General features: G+C 39.5%; 1 protein-coding gene across 6 annotated transcripts in view; it reads right to left on the minus strand.

Annotated features, from left to right (window-relative positions):
• Window positions 1–19,566, minus strand: part of glyr1 (glyoxylate reductase 1 homolog (Arabidopsis)) — a 23,197-nt gene extending 3,631 nt beyond the window's left edge. For 2 of the 6 annotated variants that reach the window (XM_019892133.1, XM_019892124.1), the window contains exons 1-15: window positions 19,465–19,566; window positions 18,236–18,272; window positions 18,064–18,143; window positions 17,845–17,983; window positions 15,454–15,564; window positions 9,893–9,970; window positions 6,514–6,567; window positions 6,278–6,328; window positions 6,112–6,185; window positions 4,944–5,043; window positions 4,055–4,180; window positions 3,870–3,971; window positions 3,541–3,703; window positions 2,470–2,649; window positions 2,227–2,351 (exon numbers count right to left, since the gene is read on the minus strand). In XM_019892133.1, coding sequence (XP_019747692.1) covers window positions 2,227–2,351; window positions 2,470–2,649; window positions 3,541–3,703; window positions 3,870–3,971; window positions 4,055–4,180; window positions 4,944–5,043; window positions 6,112–6,185; window positions 6,278–6,328; window positions 6,514–6,567; window positions 9,893–9,970; window positions 15,454–15,564; window positions 17,845–17,983; window positions 18,064–18,143; window positions 18,236–18,272; window positions 19,465–19,502 — 1,458 coding nt within the window. In that variant the 5' untranslated portion in view covers window positions 19,503–19,566. The remainder of the gene's footprint in view (window positions 1–2,226; window positions 2,352–2,469; window positions 2,650–3,540; window positions 3,704–3,869; window positions 3,972–4,054; window positions 4,181–4,943; window positions 5,044–6,111; window positions 6,186–6,277; window positions 6,329–6,513; window positions 6,568–9,892; window positions 9,971–15,453; window positions 15,565–17,844; window positions 17,984–18,063; window positions 18,144–18,235; window positions 18,273–19,464) is intronic. The other 4 variants (XM_019892142.1, XM_019892151.1, XM_019892168.1 and 1 more) reach the window with 4 other exon arrangements.
• Between the last annotated feature and the right edge of the window lie 264 nt (window positions 19,567–19,830).

A 19,830-nucleotide genomic window follows, 5' to 3' on the forward strand; every position in this document is an offset into this window, starting at 1 on the left:
TCCTCACAAATAAAATATGAAATCTCGGGTTTGCTTCGGGCTCGGGCCTGCAAATCAAGTTTAAGTGATCGGGCTCATGCACCCTTTGTGGCTCCCGTTCTCGCCGAAATTTCGAAATCTCAGAGATATGGCGAGGCCGTGAGAATGCGGGACGAGGGTATTATTACTGTTGTGGCGACGCCACTCAAGCTTGTCCGCTGCTCTTTGCTGTGCGTGCGTCAGCGCGAACATTTACGCAAGCGCGTCTTTTGATTTCAACCAATCAGCGCTGACGAAACAACGTCACACACCCGACGTCACACACGACAACAGCTAAACTAAGCTAGCCGAGACGACACTCGAAGTCGGACGGACACGTTTTTCTGCCAATCTGTGTGTTTCCCTTTTTGTCCAAATATATTTTTTACGACAACTGTCTTGTCCACGGTGTCTTTTGTTCGTTCCACTGGGGTTTAGCAAGTGAGTTTATAAAGAGACGAAAATCTCTTTACTGTTACTAGTGTTAGTGTTTCAACACGGCTATGCTCGTGAAAGCAAAACAACAAACTCAAACGCGTCTTCGTTCAATGTTGTCAACTAATATCCGGATTAATTTTCGGCAAATTTTCCTCAATTCTCCGGACAGATTTTCATAAAAATTTGAAAAACCCAGAATTCCGGGAAAATCCGGAGGACTTTCATCTCTGTATAATGTTTCACCAGGTTGTCAGACACTGCAGCAGGGATTTTAGCCCATTCATCCATACAGATCTCCAGAGCGTTCAGATTTTGGGGCTGTCGCTGGGCAACACAGACTCTTTCAGCTCTCTCCAAAGATTTTCTCTTGGATTCAGCTGTGGAGACTGGCTACGCCACTCTAGGACCTTGAGATGCTTCCTACGGAGCCACTCCTTAGTTGCCCTGGCTGTGTTTCGGGTCATTGCCATACTGGAACACCCAGCCACGACCATCTTCAATGCTCTTACAGAGGGAAGGCGATTGTTGGCCAAGATCTCATGATACATGGCCCCATCCATCCTCCCCTCAATACGGCGCAGTCGTCCCGTTCCCTTCGCAGAAAAGCATCCTCAAAGAATGATGTTTCGACCTCCATGCTTCACAGTTGGGATGGTGTTCTTGGTGTTGTACTCATTCCTTCCTCTTCCTCCAAACACAGTGAGTGAAATTTTGACCAAAAAGCTCCACTTCTGTCTCATCAGACCACATGAACTCCCATTCCTCCTCTTCAGATGGTCAATGGCAAACTTCAGACGGGCCTTGATATGCGCTGGCTTGAGAAGGGGCACCTTACGTGCACCGCAGAATTTTAATCCACGATGGCAGAAGTGTGTTACTGATGGTTTTCTTTGACACTGTGGTCCGAGCTCTATTCAGGTCATTCACCAGGTCCTGCCATGTAGTTCTGGGCTTATCCCTTACCGTCCTCAGGACCATTGATGCCCCACGAGGAGAGATCTTGCATGGAAGACTGAGGCAGATTGAACGTCGTCTTGAACTTTTTTCTGATAATTTCGCCAACAGCTGTTGCCTTCATACCAAGATGCTTCCCTGTGGACCTGTAAACCACCCCAGCCTTTTGCAGGTCTATAATTTTATCCCTGATGTCCTTGCACAGCTCTCTTGTCTTGGCCATTGTGGAGAGGTTGGAGTTTGTTTGATTGACTGTCTGGACAGGTGTCTTTTATACAGTGAAAGAGTTCAAACAGATGAAGTTAATACAAGTAATGAGTGAAAAACAGGAGGGCTTCTTCAAGAAGAACTCATAGGTCTGTGGGATCCTCAATTGTGAATGGTTGATTGGCGATCAAAACTTATGTCCTCCAATAAAATGCAAATTAATTATTTCAAAATCATTGACTGTGATTATCTGGATTTTTGTTTTAGATTATGTCCCCCATAGTTGAAGAGTACCTTTGATACAAATTACAGACCTGCTTTCTAAGTGGAAAAACTTCAAAAATCAGCAGTGTATCAAATACCTGTTCTGCCCACTGTACCTGATTGGCCATGTAACCAAGTCACAAGAAAATTGATTAAATTTTAATTGCAATATACACTGACCGGGTCACAGTTAGGTAATGTTTACTGTTCAATTACAGTAAACAGCAATTTATTTTGTCCACGTATTAATTACTTATTTTTTTTCAAGGCAGAAGAGAAAAGAAAACAAATGCAGCAGAGAGAACTCCATGCATCAAAACGCATACCACTGAAAGTAAAAAGTACCTCATTGGCAGCTGCAGCCATCGGAGTTGGATGGTTGGCCATGTCACCCATGGAGATGGCTAGCCTTAAATCCTTCTGAATGTGCTTCAAATAGTAGTCTGGCTTAAAGTTGCCTTGTAGGATATCTAGATAAGGCAACAAGAAAAATGAGCCAAATAATAAGATCCTCAGATATTGTTGGAACGTGAAGTGTAATGTACAGAGACATCTCATCTTTTATGAAACCTTGTGCACTTTGCTTACTTTGGCATTTCTGGTCCACAAAGGTGCTTGCCATCTGGCCCTGGCATAGGATGTCCAAGAAGGTCTGTTGTGATTGGCCAGTAGCCTGCGCCAGAGTGAGTCCTTCTGCAATGGTGGCCATGAAGCTGCCCTGCACCATGTTGAGGATGAGCATCATTCTTGCTGCATTTCCTGCTTCGCCTTTTAAGGAACAATTAAACAAAACATTTTAGAAACCACACATACACCACTCCAAAAAAATAATGCGGCTTCTTTGCAGATGGTTGTCAATCCTTGGTGCGTATTGTCAAATTCTTAGCTTCTCTAAATCACCAAAATCTCATTCATAGTTCACAATTTTTTATGAGCTTCACTTTAAGGTTTCAATTCATCGCATTTTAAATTCAAAACTGCACACAATGAAGCATTCAAATTGACATTTAGATCTGCTCTCAGGGGCACAAAATAATCATCCCGCAAATGTTACATAATGCCTGCCATGCAGCCTTCAAATTGGAAGGCATGCAAACAGCCCACTGCACGTGTGAAGTGTCCGAATATTTATTCAAACCTTGGATGCAGCAGCGTGGAGAACTTTCTTGCTGCAAGAAGACAAAGGCAAAAGGCGCAGATGCCTTGAAATAGGATACAGCTTTCAAAGATTGGGTCAACACAGAGAGCAAATGGCTGAACGCGAGACTGAAGTCAGGGAGCGTCTTTGGGCATTGTTTTTTCCTCCCTCCAACTTTGAAACCACTTGATTTCAGTGGAAGTACTCAGCAGAATGACATTAAAAAAATATGACTATCCCAAGTTTCTGGACGCTGTTATTGTGCTTATTTGGTTGTGCCACGAGCAGTATTTTCAGTTGCTACTTTATTCAGTTTGGCAGTTATTTTTTGTTCTCATATTTGTATGAGTCATTTGTGCAGCTTATAAACCATGGCAGCTTGTGTGTGAAATATAATTAAAATAAATGTTTACATATTGATGAGCACCACAGATTGCATTTTACAGTATCCAGTTTTAACAGTAAAATTGATGAAAAAAAAAGGTAACAGAAGATGGCTGACATCGTTACGCCCTACATACCCAAGAAGAAGGAAGTCTTGCCCATGGCCTGAAAGCAGCTGCTGCAGTCCTCATAAACCGTTCGGTCACCGGCTGCCAAGATGACCAACATCCCGTCATTAGAGAGCTGCTGGCTTCCGGCCACTGGAGCCTCCAGGAAACGTCCACCCCGCGATGTGATCACCTGATATAACAATGTGTGCAACAAATTAAATGCAAAAATTTCAATATAACAATGTGTGCAACAAATTAAATGCAAAAATTTCAAAGACAATGTTGTCAACTTTTGGGACAGTGGGGTTGTAAACCAAGATACACTTTAAGTATATCAACACCAAGAGTTGAAGCACCTGTGAGAGTTCTGTAATGGTCTCTGGGTCAACTGTACTCATCTCGACATAGCACTTGCCCGGCCTGATTCCTTGCAGCACTCCACTGGGACCCAAAACCAACTGGATCAAAACACACAAAGATGGTTCTGTCAGCAAAACCAAGATCACCATCATTCCCGGAAGATAGTTGTTGTCAAACTCACATCACGGGCAGCTTTTGGGTCAGAGACACATGAGAATGTGATGTCACACATTGAAGCCACTTCTGCGGGAGTTCGACCCAGCCTGGCACCTTCTTGGATGAAAAGGTCACACTGGAAGGCCCCCCCCCAAAAAAAAAAGAAAGTTCTAAAATGCTTCACCGGCTAAATTTAAAGTTTTAACATTCATTAGATAAACAATATTTCAATTCAAGAGCATCGAGATACTCATGTTTCAAGTTAAGCATAACAGAAATATATTTTGGTATTTACGCTGTGTAGTGAGCTGTTAATTCAGTGAGCACTGTGGTATGGACATGTATGGGTTCTATCCAATTCCATATTAGGTGAATTAACAGTCCACACAGATATGGTTCCAGAAATGGTGTCACAAAGTACTTTCTAATTGAAACCACAAGTTTTCCCATTTTAAGTAATCACCTTGGGGTCTAACGCATGATCACAGCCTTGTGTGCCACGCCTGCATATACTCTCAGAATGATTCTTTCAGCATCCTGCACAGCTCTGACGTCATGGCCACCTTTGATGCCGTTCATGTCTAAACCGGTTACCCTCAATGACACCCTTGGGCATGGGAAAGCTGAAAACACATCACAGAACCAGGGCAGGATAATAGGGGCATTGCTCTGGTCTGTTGTTTTCCTTAGCCAGGAATTGCAAGATGCCCATGGCATTGTGAGAGGACTAAGTGTCATGATTAATCGGCCACAACTCTCGCTTCTGCGCGCACAGAACTAAGGAGCCTACATCACAGGAACTTTTTGTAGATGAGCCGTTTGTGGTTTGGTGTTGAATTGCACAGTATTTTGTGACACCAGGAACCTTTCTGACATGCCCTGTATGCATGAGTGATGTAGGCTTTGTTCTGTACCTTTTCTGCTGTGCGGTTCCAGACTGTGACAACATGACCCATTTTCAACAGGTTGGATACGATGCCGCTACCCATCAGCCCCAGACCAAGGAATCCTATCCTGAGAGTAAAAGAGAAGAAAAACTGGTCAAACGTGAACGTGGACTAGATGTTTGCAAGAAGTGACAGGTTCAAACTTTGAGGCGACAGGGGTGAATTTCTTCTAATAATTTTATATAATAAACAAACATTTAATTTTAAGACTTGTAAATATTTTTGGGGGTTCCACAAAAGAGAATGTTGAATATTGTTCTGATATATGAAGCACATTATCAAAATAGTTTGTTTACGTTGATTTTTTAATGTGTAAAAACAACCAGCTTATTCTGATAAGGTAAATTGGGGTATAAAGAGAACTAGCTTGTTATATCAGTGCTTTTTTTCCATTTTGGAATCAGCAAAGCTGAATTGTTTTGTCTTCAAAATAGAACATGTTGGAATAGCTGCTTGAAAACCTGCATGTGCTTGCACATTTTTGTTTGTGTTTCTTTGAGCAATATTGATAACAGTGACAGTTAGAGACACTATTAAATTGAAATGAAATTTCATACCTTAAAAAATGCCATTTCAATCACAAAAAGAGCTCTGTTTGAGATGGCTGAGTTATTACGAATGTTGCTAAGTAGAGACCCTTTTCCCCACAACATCCCAGTGTGGAGCTCATGCAATCTTATCCCCCCCGATCTTTGTCATTTAAAATCTCTGGTTTAGTGCACAACTTTGAGATACCACACTGCACAAATAGAGGAGTAAGAAAGCGGAGAGGATTTATTGATTGACATCAGTGTTGCTTTCGGTGTCGTATCTCTGAATTAAAAGCCCCAACGGTGGCATATCGTCATACATTTGTTCCTTCATAATCTAAAAAAATGCAACGGTGCTCAAAACATTCCTCTTTGGTTTTTTAGCTTGTTGCCAAAATCTCTTCAATCACATACAATTCTGAGATAATTGCAATTTCTATTTTTACTTTCAGTTTTAAATATGCCTCCTTCCATTTTCTGTACCACTTCTCAAGCAGAGCTTCATTTGATAAAATTATAAATCTGATTACAATAGAAAAATTCTAAGTTATTTTGTCGATGAAATTTGGCAAATCACAAAACACTGCAGTGTGTGTTTTTAATACCTTTTATCTGTTGGTGTGACACTGCCATTAATGGCTGTGCTGTCTGCCGCTTGAATGGATGTTGATGCTGTATCCTGTAAAATCAAAAGCCATATAGCTGTCATTTTTAGAGTGATGGAAAATGTATTTCAAAAGGAATAAAAATATATATATCATTTTGAAATACCTCTTCAATAATTTTTAGGCGCTTGCTTATCGGTTCCATGGACGAGGCAGGCTAAGAGAATAAATGAGAGGATGTATTAAGAGTGACATATTTGACAAAGCCGAGCTTCCCATTTTGCGATGCATGATGGGACCGTTTGAATGAGTTAAGAAAAAGAAAGTGTGGCTACAATCTATATTTTGTTTCTCAAGAGCTAGACGTGTCAATTGATAAGAAAACACGGTGTAAATCTTTACCTTCTCAGACTGGCTAAGTAAGAAGTGATGAAAATGTGGGTCATCCTTCACAGGCTGCAACAGAACAAGGGTTCAGTTGGAATGTGTGCTCTTTGAATTGTACAGAACTGAAGCACGCACTCAGCACAATGCAGCATAATCAGGGTAATAATTGCTCTTCTGTGCCGTTTCATTAGGAATTGCCGTTGTGTTGATTGTGCAGAAAGCAACTTAAATATCAGAATATCCACCCATTTTATTTATCGCTTGTCCTCATTTGGGTCACATCGTAGGAAAATTTTAAACTGAGATCTAGGTAGACTTTAGAGTCTATAATTAACTCAGCATGCTTGTTTTTGGAATGCGGGATGAAGCCAGAGTACCTGGAGAAATCCCATAAAGTACAAAGAGAACGCGAAAACCCCACACAGGAGGGCCCGAACCAAGATTTGAAAGTGTTCGCGACCATACCACAATGCGTGGAATATGATTGAGAAATTCACAGAAAAGTCAAACAGCAACTGGTATACGGAGGATTCAAAAAGTTTAAGGGGAAAAAGAAATTCAATGACATTTTGGGGAGACAAATTTTTGTTTCACTTTCTGAGCAATGGTGCGTAGAAACTAGAAAGCTTCAGTTGTGTTAGTTAAATGCTTTAAAGACCGACGGAGTTTAAATTGCAAGTCACTTTGTGTGTGTACTTAAGAGGAGGCCGAAGAGTGACATTTATTTTATTATGTATGTATTTATTTATTGACAGAAGCTGGAAGCTGCTGGCATTGAGCAGTGGTTCTTTGAGGACCAAGAGTTTGTAGAGATATAGTGGATTTTCCTGAAAACTCTGGAAAATACAAAATACTATATTATATATAATTTTAACTGACTTACCAGGCTTGTCGACCTTTCTAATGTAGTCGGACAAAAAAATCTCCGTTCAAGTCCTTTTCCTCAAGCCATGACCACTTGAACGTGTTCCTAACACTCGCGTCTATTGCATGTATGTCAGCTTGCCTGTCTACCTATTTGAACATTGCGCTGGGGCCGTACCTGGCCCAAAAAAAATCTGGATTAATTTTAGGCAATTTTTTCCTCCATTTTTCAGAGTTAATTTCATGAAAATTTGAAAATCCGGAATCCCGGGAAAATCCAGAGGACTTTCATCTCTAAGTTTGGTAAATCAAACCTAATGGTTCAGCAGAGGTAAAGCTCATTCACACCAGTTGCTTGATTCATGACGTTCCGTTCGGCAATCATGGGTAGCATTCCGCTTCCCGTACAAGCGAGTAATCCTTTTCAAGGACGGTAAATATTAAAGTAAGGGGCGAAGAACAGACTTCGGTGCAGCAATAATCCGAGAATAGGGCTGGGCAAATCTAAATGACCTCTCACGATCATAAAAACATTACAAATCAAAGAAAAATTATTCATGCGCTGAATAGCGTGGGATGTGTATTCGAGTTCCTGTGCTGTGAATGTACCGCGTTGCTTACAGCGTGGAACTTGTGTTCGTCTGCCTTCCCTGAGGATGCATTAAGGTTATACAAACCCCAGTTGCAGCTTCCTTTCAAACTAAACACACAACAAAAATGACGACATACATTGTAAATTTAAATATAACACGCAGTCTCTTATAGCTACATTGCCATTTTAATGCTGACCCTCAATGGAAAACCCATCTGGCATTTGCATTATGGATCACGGGAGGGTTTGACCCTCAAATAACAAATATCCACACACAAACGCTATGTTAACACATGCAGTCAGTTCAAGCACAAAATCCTTGAAATTGTGCCACAGCTGTAACAAAACTGTGATTTATACACAGTAACGACCACATTTACCTCCGTAAACACCATACCACAAACGTTGTATTTAGCGTGCATGTGTGTCGCTCCATGTTTTTGTATGTGTGCGTGTCACTTCACTAAAGCATTCCGTTCACATTAGAATTTGGATTTCTTTTTGTAAGATGAACAACCACATAAAACGAGTGCAGTGTGACCGTAGCCAAAGTATGAGCTCCACGGCTCCTTCCGAGTGATGAGAACACGTCACGGCCACAGGAGAGGCAGCCCTTGGCTGCCATGCAACCTATGCGCCCCAGACCAATGGCTTTTAGCAGTGAGCTTCATTTCCCCGTGTCATAAGCACCACCATGGCTCAATTTAGCTAGTCGTTGGCACATGCCTGTGTCACCGAAACATCCTTTGAAATGCACTTTTGGCCATTGTGAGTGAGCAATTTTCCATTCATTCCTAATTAAAAAGGACACTTCACTTTCAGGTAGAGGAAACAAAAAAAAAAAAAACAAACAGCTGTTTGGCAATAGCTTGAATGAAAGCCAATCGTAATAGTCACAAATAAAGTGGTTTTAGGGGCAATTCCACTACAGTCCATTTTGAGGATAAAGGGAAAGGGGCTCCTTTAACTTTAGCTGAAGCTAATCTGAGGGTTCAGCAGTTAATAAATATACTACCTATCTTTCTATATGAGAACATCAGATAGGAGGGAAAAAAAATGGTTACCCAGCTAAAAAGTATACACTGAAAAGCCCATGCTTTAAATAATGAAATTAAGATCAAGACCAACAAAAATGATTTAAAAACAAAACACTTGATTATTATTATTATGTTTTTAAGGTTCTGGAGTGAATTCTCAAATGCAGCTACACATCGCATGCTGCATTTTATGTCAATTTTGTCGGGCAAGTGGTGGAATCTTTTCAATTGTGGACCTATCCATGGCCATAAACTGCTGAAGCCAACGATTAGGTTCAACTAAATTCAAGAGTAGTGATTCTCAACTGGTGGGTCGAGACCAAAAAGCTGGTTGCGGATTCATTAATGGTGGGTCACACAGGGAGTTATTTAAATAAAAAAAAAAATAAAAAAATGTAGAGGTTGCTTGGTTTATAACAGGTCGACTGATTTTCAATTGTTTCACATTTTTTCATACAAATACTGAATTTACTGTACTTAGGACTTTACTATAAGCCTGTATATTTAAAATGTGAACATACTTTCAAAGGCAATTTTTTAACAATACATTTTCTGTATCGTTCTCGACTGAGTGACAACAGGAGAATGTGGGATCCAGGGTGACAACAGTTGAGAACCACAGCCCTAGAGCGGAGCTACAACCCATGCTTTAATTATATGAAATACTTGGTGGCTCGGTTAAATATTTTCTCGCTCAACTGAAACAAATCCGCCATTGTAAAACCGTGACACACTATAATGTGTCAAAACCAAAAGGGGAACCAAACAGAATGAGGGGTCAAGTGCAAGCACCAAAAGGTCAGAAGGAAAAGGTCTGCATCGCTGTTCATTAAAGCCAAGGGTTAAGTTGAGGTAGAAGAAGGGCAAGGCAAGGCAAGCTTGGTGGGAAGGGTTCACCTACACTGCTTTCCCATTTGAATCCAGGTGCAGCCCCCAGCCTCTCAATAGTGGATGGCTCAGGGTCAGAGTCAGTTAAGTCCTTTAAAAGGAGGAAAGAGACACACATTCACCTTTAAAACAGAGGGTGAATTTGAGATTTCCAGGGGGTACCCATTTCAGATGTCAAAATCAGGCGATTTCTTAGGTTTAAAGACACCACTGTTCAAATTACCTCCAGTGTGATGGACACAAAACCAAAACATGAACATAAATCCACATTCATATTTTCCACATTAAACCACAGGAAGGTGCTCTAGACCTGTGTTGATAAATGAACAACGAGTCTGACATAAGCGACATAGAAGAGGAAGCGCCGCATCTTTTACCTCAGGAGTTGGCTGAGTTGTTGAAAAGTGGATGAAGATTTCATTGGATTTGGTGATTTGGAGTGACACTGATGGTTTGGTAAACTTGTTAGCATGTTCTTTATGATATTGTTATCGGAATAACTCTTAATATGTTATGTGAACATTCCAGGCATGTTCTCAGTCCGTTGTTTATGGGTCATGTAACATTAGCATATCGTACACTTATTCAGCCTGTTTCTTGTTATTTTAAATTGCCTTTCAATTGTTCAACATGTCTGTTCTTGGTGTTGGATTTTATCAAATAAATTCCCCCACCCCCCAAAATTGTGATTTATACTCACTCTAGTGCGACATATAATTATTTTTTCTTCTTTATTATGGAATATATGGCTTTTGCGATTCATACTCCAGAGCAATTTATAATCAGGGAAAATAGTGTACATCAAAATGTAATAGTGATGTCAATTTTGCCTACCCGTTTGAAAAAATGAAAAATGAATAATGTGCTGAACAGTTTCTGCGCTGTGAACACACCCTGAATGCGGCAACTATGTGACGTGTATGCTATTCTGCCCTCTCTGAGTGTGCTTTAAGATGTTTAATGATACCCCAGATTTTACTGTAAAACTAAACAAAAAATAAAAACAATTACATATATCGCATATTTAAATACAACACATACTGTTTAAAAAACATTGCGAGCGCATTGAGTTCCTGAAGTGCTATTCCTTCACATGATGGACATCCATTTAAACACTGTCATAACAAATAAAGAGAGGCAACAGCAATATTCACAGGAATAGATTCTTTCTTATCAGCGAAATGCAAGTTACATTAAGTCCAGTAGTAATGTTCTTCTTCTACTCTTATAATTTTACTTGTTGCTAATATATTTTTGGGTTGTTCAAGTTATACAGTGATCCCTCGCTGTAACGCGGTTCACTTTCCGCGGCTTCGCTGTTTCATGGATTTTTTTTCGTGCATTTTTTAATGCTTTTAACCCTTTAAATCAGAACGCGTCGGCGGCGCCGCGTGTCGACAGTACAGTATTTCCAAAAACTATTATAGTTATTTGTTGAAAACGTTTGTTTTTGTTGTAATTGGGCCTGAAAACAAGTTTTGGTGTTTGATTTCATTGGATATATATAGTTAAGTATTGTATAATAACTGTAAAAAAATAAAGTGCACTACTTCACGGATTTCACTTATCACTGGTTCTTTTTGGAACGTAACCCCCGCGATAAACGAGGGATTACTGTATTTTAAGTAGAGTTTTGGTATCGGCAAATTGCGAATGTTTGAAATCAATGAACAATCTTATTTTTTCAGCGTGATTTCAATCCAAAATAATCATTAAAATTTCCATGATCACCCAGAAAAACCGCCACACCTAACAAGGTCAGGCAGCTAACAACTTGACTTAATTTACATGTCCAGTCAACAAGTTTTTCCAACGACTGTGGCTGAGAACAAATGTTTGGTTGAAACTACACAGTAATTTTTCCCCCAACAAGTCTGTGTTTTTGTGTCAGAGACCAATTACTGGTCTTGCTAAAAAAAAAAAAAAAAAAAACTAGTCAAAGCTCATGATCAGGAAAATAAACCTTACGCCACACTGGAAAGAGGTGTCGGAACTCGCTGGGAAAGCATCACATAGATGGTGTGTATCTTCTTGAAGGGAATTGGACACTTCCATTGAAGTTCACTAAAATATGCTTTAATAAAATCTGTGTGAGCGACGGTCAAGTGCTATTTTAGTTCCTTTGGCATGTTCCACCTAAAAAGCCAGTCATCATTAGCCAAAACTAATAGAAAAGGGGAACACGAAAAATTATAGGTTTGTAGCCAAAAGGAATCTCCATTTGTTGCGAAAACTAGCGCTGTTATGGTCTTATCTCTTGCCATTCCCTCACTGAGACCAGAGTTGTATAACATACTAACGGTTGGAACTACTTAGTGGAGATAAAAAGTATACACACCCCTTTTCAAATGCCAGGATTTTGTCATATTAAAAAAAAAATAATAATAATAAAAAAAAAAAAAAAAAAGTGAGACCAAGATGAATCTTTTCAAAACGCTTTCAACCTTTAATGTGACCTATGACCCACAAAACTCAAAAAGTCCAATCTTTTCAGGACATTGGTGTTTTACAACAGGACAGTGTATTTGCGATTTATTAGTGAAGCACACATCTTAATGTGACAATATACGTCTCGTTTCAATGTCATGCTGAAGATGAAGTTAGTCTTTATTCTTAGCTTCATGGCAATAGCCTGAAGATTTTGTGCTGACATTGACGGGTATTTGGAACGGTACATGATTCTCTCCACCTTGACTAAGGCTCATTTCCTGCTGAAGAAAAATAGCCGCAAAGCATGATCCTGCCATTGCCATGGCATTATCAGGTTTCCATGCCAACTGTAGTTATTTTGGTTGTAAACAGCGCTGTGTTTACACCAAATATAATCGTTTGAAATTACGGCCAGAAAGTTTAACCTTGGTTTCATCAGACCGGAACAAATGATCCCCACGTCTTTAGGAGATTTCCAGTTGATTCTGCAAATCGTATCAGGGCTGGATGGTTTCCTTTTACAGATAATGCTTCAGTCTTGACACTCACACCTACAGCCCAGACATACCATGATCATTTCTGCCTTCACTGTGGTTCATGGTACATTTAATGCTTAGGAAATTCTTTGGTACTCTTTTCCTGACTGATACCTTTGAACAATGAGATCCCTCCGATGCTGTGGAAGCTCTGTATGGGTTATGCTAAAAGATGTTAAATATAAATCAGGTTCTATTAGAACATCTCAACTTTATTTGGGGTTAAACATAGGCACTTTTAAATGGTGCAGGTGTGTGCTGATGAAAAAGATGGGGTGTTTTCTCATTTACTTTGTAGATGTTACAGGTCACATTAATGGTGAAAACATTTTTTGAAGTGATTTATCTTGGTCTCATTGTTTTTATATCACAAAAACCAAGCAGTGTTACAGAAAAGTATATAAACCACTTTTTCTTTTCTTTTTTTAACGCAAAACAATGTACACGCCGATCTACAAACCGGGCACAATGAGGTTTAGGTCTGCAAAGTGCAGCTCGGTTTATTTTGCATGATGTGGGAGGAATATCCAAATAGATTAATGTAGTGCATGCAACGTGATTCATAAAATCTGAGATGAGTTGGGTTGGCTGAGTTTGCGTCTTTAAATATTAGGTATAACCTATTTTTTGGGTAATTTTTTTGAAATGCCAACTAAAATGACTGCAACATGATACGCTATTCAACAGCGCACTTTTGGAGCTTCTGAATGAGTCCCAAGCAAAATGCCATAGTTTATTTTTATGCTTCTATATGTGTACTATCCCAGTACAGTATATCCTCGATGGATATGTCCAACAAATTATCATAGACTCACAATCAGTTAAATAAAACAAAGTTGAGCTTTTAACGGTTACCAGCTTCCCATAAATTGTCAGCATGATTGGTGTATTATCTGTAACACAGCAATGTTTCCCCCTTTCACTAACAGTTCCGTTTTTTTTTTTTGTTTGTTTGTTTAAATGGGAAGTCAACGAAAAATGTTATTTACAATATGTTTTATGCACACCCACTAGTCTAAACACAGATCAAAATCCACCCAATTTTATCAATCTCAGGAGGCGGCCATTTTACTACTTGCTGTTGACTGAAAATGTCATCACAGTTGCTCACAACTTAGGTGAAGACCACACACGGCTCACTCGTTTTCTGGGTTTGGTCATGTGACATTTGCAAGCTGAGACGTGACTGATCATTACCCGGGGCTTGACCAACTTTTAGTGTCAAAACGGTAACCCCTCGAGATAAAAATGGGTGGGTTTTTGCTGCTTAATTCTTAGTCCACAAACGCAGTATTAATCAGGACGCCTTGTTTAGATTAGTAGGTACAGATAGAACATATCATTGTAAGTAAACCTTTTGTGGGGTTACTTAAACCCTTTAACTAGGGACAGAAGGTGCTCAGCTATATCAAGTACAAAACCATCACCATAGTGACAAGATGGTGTAAGGTCCTCCTTGTGTACAGTTCACTAATAAAGTAGCCTTATCCACTGTTTTTTGTTCAGTTTTGCAGCCCACGGCATACACTAAAATTTACAATTACAGCGGACTACATATTCACAGTTCATTTTATTTGTAATTTTTCTTCAATATTTTTTCATACAGTAATCCCTCGCGACTTCACGGTTCGTTTATCACGGGTTCAGTGCATCACGGATTGTTTCAAACATTAAAAAAAATATATATATATATTTTTTTTACATATACATGGAGTACAGTATTGTATATGTTGCTCCATGTGACTCGCTATTGTTTTGCAGCTTCTCGCGGACCCTTTGCGGTCTTTAAAATTTTTTTTTTTTGTTTTTGTTAACCCACCCCCAAGAATATGATTACAGTATTGATAACATCATAAAAGGTGATTTGACCAAATTTGTTATTATAGAGGTGTGCATCAAACTGACCCTAAACCCATTCAGCTATACTTTTTAAAGCTGCAAAATGAGCCAGTGCAATTTGTGTTGGATTTGAAATAATTCCACTGTCCATTCAAAAGCACTTATCCTCACGAGGGTCACGGACGGGCGTGCTGGAGACAGCTGTCTTCAGGCAGCAGATAGGGTGCAACCTGAATATTGTTTGCGCTAAATTAATATATTTGCATAATTCCTCCCACAGTGCATAGGGACTTCTCGCAATTATGGTCATTAAGCAGAAGTCTGGAAGCACATGGCTCGCCAATCAGCTTCTGCATCTGTTTGCGTGTGCAATCGAGCTTACATCGTTTTTGCATGTGCACCCTTTTATTTATATTAGGCACAACGCAGCCACCAACAGTATGCATAATCTGTTAGCGTGTCAACGCAGTTCAGATCCTGCTATTTGGGATCTTAGTAAATCAGGCCCCGAGACAGGAGGCCTAACTGTAACAAACAAATCAAAGGGGGTGGTATTTTGTTTCATGTACGACAGACATTATATTTCTGTTTCTTATTTCTCAAGGCAGCTGCCACATTGATGTTCTGGCAAGCAGTTTCATTTCATATTCGAAGGAATTGGCCTGTTGCAGAGGTGTGAGTGTATTTGTGGTGTAAAACTCAGCACGGCTCCTCTATGAATAATAGACAGAAGGTTTTTCTTGTCCTGTTCTGTTAGTGTCTTACTGACCTTCTCAGAGGGGTCCCTCAAGGCACTGAGATCCTCATCGTCCTCATCCAGTATTTTTAGTGGTTTTTTAGGAGTCTTCTTTCCTTTGGAGTCTCCTTTACCTTCAGAGTTCTTGACAAAGAAATTTTACTTTAGCACATTATAAATTGTGTACAGCAACAGTCAAAATGATTTTTTTGAAGTGTAGCAGTGTTAACCATATGAGATGTCTAAAAACAACTATGACTACTCGTATGGTGCTTTTCCATTAGCCTAGTTCCACACCAAGATGGCCTTGCTTGTCCCCGAGTGGCCACTTTTCCATTAGATTTGTCAGGGACAAGCTGTTACAATGGAACACATCCATTTCCTGGTTTTAGACAAGCGAGGCAAAACCACACAGCGGCCAAGTCATAAAAACGCAATATATAAAGTAACACAATACAGTGATCCCTCGCCACTTCACGGTTCAAGTTTTGCGGCTTCAGAGTTTTTTTCCATTATAAATAAATAAATATTGTTATTCTGAGCTGCAGTAATAGAATCGGGTTGTAAAATCATCCACACTGTCAGGTCTGAGGATTAAATAAAGTTTACACCATAACTGCACTACAGATAGGAGTCCCCTCTAGTACATGTTGTTAAAACATTGTTGCCTTTATTTATTTTGCTTTAAGTCTCATATTTGTTTCATACTTTACAGCATTCCTCATCCATTGCTCATATTTTGGGCATGTGTATGTTCATCGCACTTGAGCAGGTTGGTTCACAGAAATAAACCCACAACAATTGCCAAAGAAAGTGTTTTGGTTCTTGGCTTATTTTGGAGTAATGAACATTGATTCCGCTGCGAGTACTTTATCTGTGTTTAATGCATAATTCTTAGTAGGTCAGAAAGTATTTGCTATTGGGTCGAAATCTTAAGTCTATTTTGAACTAAAACGGACTATAACATTTTTGAGTATTTGTGACTAAAACTATCACGAATAGGAATGACTAAAATGTAACTAAAACTAAAAAGCATATTTTTGCCCAAAAGATTCAGACTAAATCTGAAATTGCTGCCAAAAACAACACTAATTCCTAGGAGGGCAAATCTTACTTTGTGGTTTTTCACTTTTCGAGAGAGGGTCCGGTACCAGTTAACCATGAAAAATGAGGTATTATTGTACAAACATGATTGTGTTCTACCACAACGGCGAACCATATTTGCAATTTCATATGTATTAATGGATGAAATATTGGGGTTTTGGGGTTAAAAAAAAAATGTGAGTGCTTGCACTGCTCACCGACTCCTATTTAATTGAATGAGAGGTCTCCTGCCATATAGAGGAGCTTTGCTGCTTCCCCGGCCAGAGAGCCATGGTTCCTGCCTTGGAGATGGCAGCTGCCGGTGACTCAGAGAGGTGGACAAATGAATGAGGCTGAGCTCTCCGTTCAGAATGAATGCGCGCTGATGGCGAGGTTTCGCATTATTTCATCCGAGGTACATATGACAGTTGTAAATACGGCTCAATGTTGATGTAAAAAACAAAATGTGTGTCCTGTATAGTGTTGTCTCAACGCCGGCCGGCTGTGTCTTGCTGTCTTAAACCCGGAAAGAGATTATTTCCCCACATAGGTAAAAGCTTCTGTATATTTGATGGTCTGTATTATGTGATGTCACCACACCATGCAATGGCGATTCATGTTTGGCTCTCTTAAAAAATATCGGCCGAGACTCACCACTCAGTAAATGTTACGGCAGAACCCCACATGCTGCAAGTGTGCAATGGGCAACATTTGTTCGTATAGTTCGGTTGATCCCTTCTGCCCCAAGCCTGCTGTGCTGACAGGCCAATGGGGAGTAGTGTGGTGGTGTTTGAGACAAGAATGAAAAAGCTATAATATTGACCTCAAAGTTACAAAAGTTCCAATTTGGACATGTTCCAAAAATGTATAACTTAACAGAGTTTAAAAGGTTATATCCATTGATGGCACAATACAAGAAAAAGTGATAACATCTGGAACGAGGTCATCTTGATTAATGTGTGTGGGAAGATCGAATATTGTATGGAGTAATGAAAAGTACAATATAAATATTGTGAGAAATGTAATATTTGTTCATCACCCCTTGGCTTCCAAACCCCAACTGCAAATGGCAACATACGCTGTTAATGATATTTTTAATTTATTTTTTTTATATTACAGCAATTCTGATCCATGAAGGGAAATTTGTGGAAATGGTTAGGAAACAAATGACATGTTCTCTTAAATGAGTGTACCAAAGACAGGATGACTGTGACTCAGAATCTTGGATGACTGAGATCCACATTAACTTTGGATTGATTAGAAACGAACTTAAACTGCTGTTTTGAAATGAAAAGATTATCCTTTGTCAGTTTTTTAAGTCTAATCAGACAAGACCCTCACCTGTTCTTTCCCCTTCAATTTTTTAAGGAAGTCTTCCACTGCATCAACAGCCTGCTGGAAGCGTTTGCCCTTATTTATCTTGATCATCTCCTCTTTGTGAGCATGATAGGGCTTCAGTTGCTCCACTTTGATCCAAGCACTAAAGAGAAATGTAATCATTTTTATTTGTTGAAGACATAATCGTGAACTCGGTCGGAACATCTACCAATGTTTACTTACTGGTCTTCAGTTCCAAAGAATTTCACAAAATGGCATTTTTTGCCCCTTGGCTTTTTCAGATCCTTGGGCGGACTAACAATCTAAATTGAAAATAAAAATAAACTAGAAGTGTTTTGAAGAGCAAAAGCGACATTTATTATTTGTTCTCATTGAAGGCATCTTTATTACTTACCTTTCCCGGCCATGGTGGATAGCGGCCAAGTTTCCCCCTGGAATTTAAACAAGTATTAGGCAATGCTTATTACTCATGTACAGCAAGTAGAAAGTAGAAAAAATACTATACACAATTCTAGTACTGAAATAGGATGCTAGATGGATCAACATAAACATTGATACTTTATTAAAACCAAAATATAGTTCAGACACGGCATAACATAATTCCTGAATCAACAAGGTAAATATAAATTCTAAATATGTTTTAAGTGCTTGTTAACGCACACTCAATGGAATGTGCATGTTATTGAATAACCCATGATATATTAGGAAAGGGTTCTGGTTGTTTTTTTGTTTTTGTTTTGTTTTCTACAGTAACATCCTCACACGTGTGAAGAATAACAACATCACGCAAATTTTGACTGAACAGTTCTTGTAAAACATCCGAAATAGCCTGATGTCAACCCCATGTTTTTCCGCGTCAGTGGAGCATTTTCCAGAAGAAAACATTCAAAAACAACACTCCATGTTGGGAATTGTATGAAGGGTTAACATTTAGCAACAAAACGGCTCTTTGTTGAAAAATGTCCCTTTTGTTCGCTGTTTCACTGTTCAAGTCTGTACAGTGGTGGATCATTCACGAGGAGAAACGCAAACAAGTGCCTCTAGGCCCGCATTAAGAGCAGCTTCAAATATATAGACACTTCAACAACACATTAGTCACAAACTATGATAAACACCAGCAAAATGTCAAATGTTCCGGCCCGGCCAAGTCGACGGATATAAAAAAAAAAAAAAAAAAAAAAAACTTTCCCGTGTTAACGCCCCCGTGCTAATCTAGATTTCCGCTGAAGCAACTGCGCTACTAAAACCCGTCGTCAGAGTAGGAAATTATACAACACGACAACTCCAATATAAACTTGAATGGATAGAGCGCGTGGCAGTCAATTGCGTGTTCAGAATAGTATCCATAAAGCGATATTTCATTAACGGGGAAGGACTCCATTATCAGAACATCTGCTTGTTTTTCCGCTAACGTTAGCAAGGAGCTAGCAACGAATGTTGAGTCAGCTTGGCTAACAATTTGTTTGGGTTACCCATCAACTAACCAACTGGCTAACACTTGAAGGATTTACACGTAGTTACTGCTTGATCACGTTTTTTACACACTAAATAAAACAACATTCATGAATGAAGAGAAAAGTATGTAAAAAACTGGCATGTTTGAACATTTAATGGATACCTCACCACACTAGATCGCCGATTCTCAGATGCACCGTCGCCATCTTGCAACTCTAATAAAACGTCGCAACGAATGAGAGAAAAAGACAACACTTCACACACCCACTAATCACCAAGCGAAGCCCCGCCTTTCGTGTCCACACAGTGTACGCCATTGGCTGAGAGACCCTGCACTCATTTTCCGTGGACGGAATCACGTGTACCAAATAGACAGTTGATGAAACACAACGTTCTCTCGCAATTCAGAGAAAGCATAATCGTAAACATTATCTGTAGCAATCGATAGAATAAATGCAAAACTTTAAATGATAGGATAAATGGCATAATGGTGTCCTGAGTATAACCAGAGGTGGTTAAAGTACTCACACTCTA

The sequence above is a fragment of the Hippocampus comes genome, unplaced genomic scaffold, assembly GCF_001891065.2.
Source record: "Hippocampus comes isolate QL1 unplaced genomic scaffold, H_comes_QL1_v1.1 scaffold257, whole genome shotgun sequence".
NCBI lineage: Eukaryota > Metazoa > Chordata > Actinopteri > Syngnathiformes > Syngnathidae > Hippocampus > Hippocampus comes.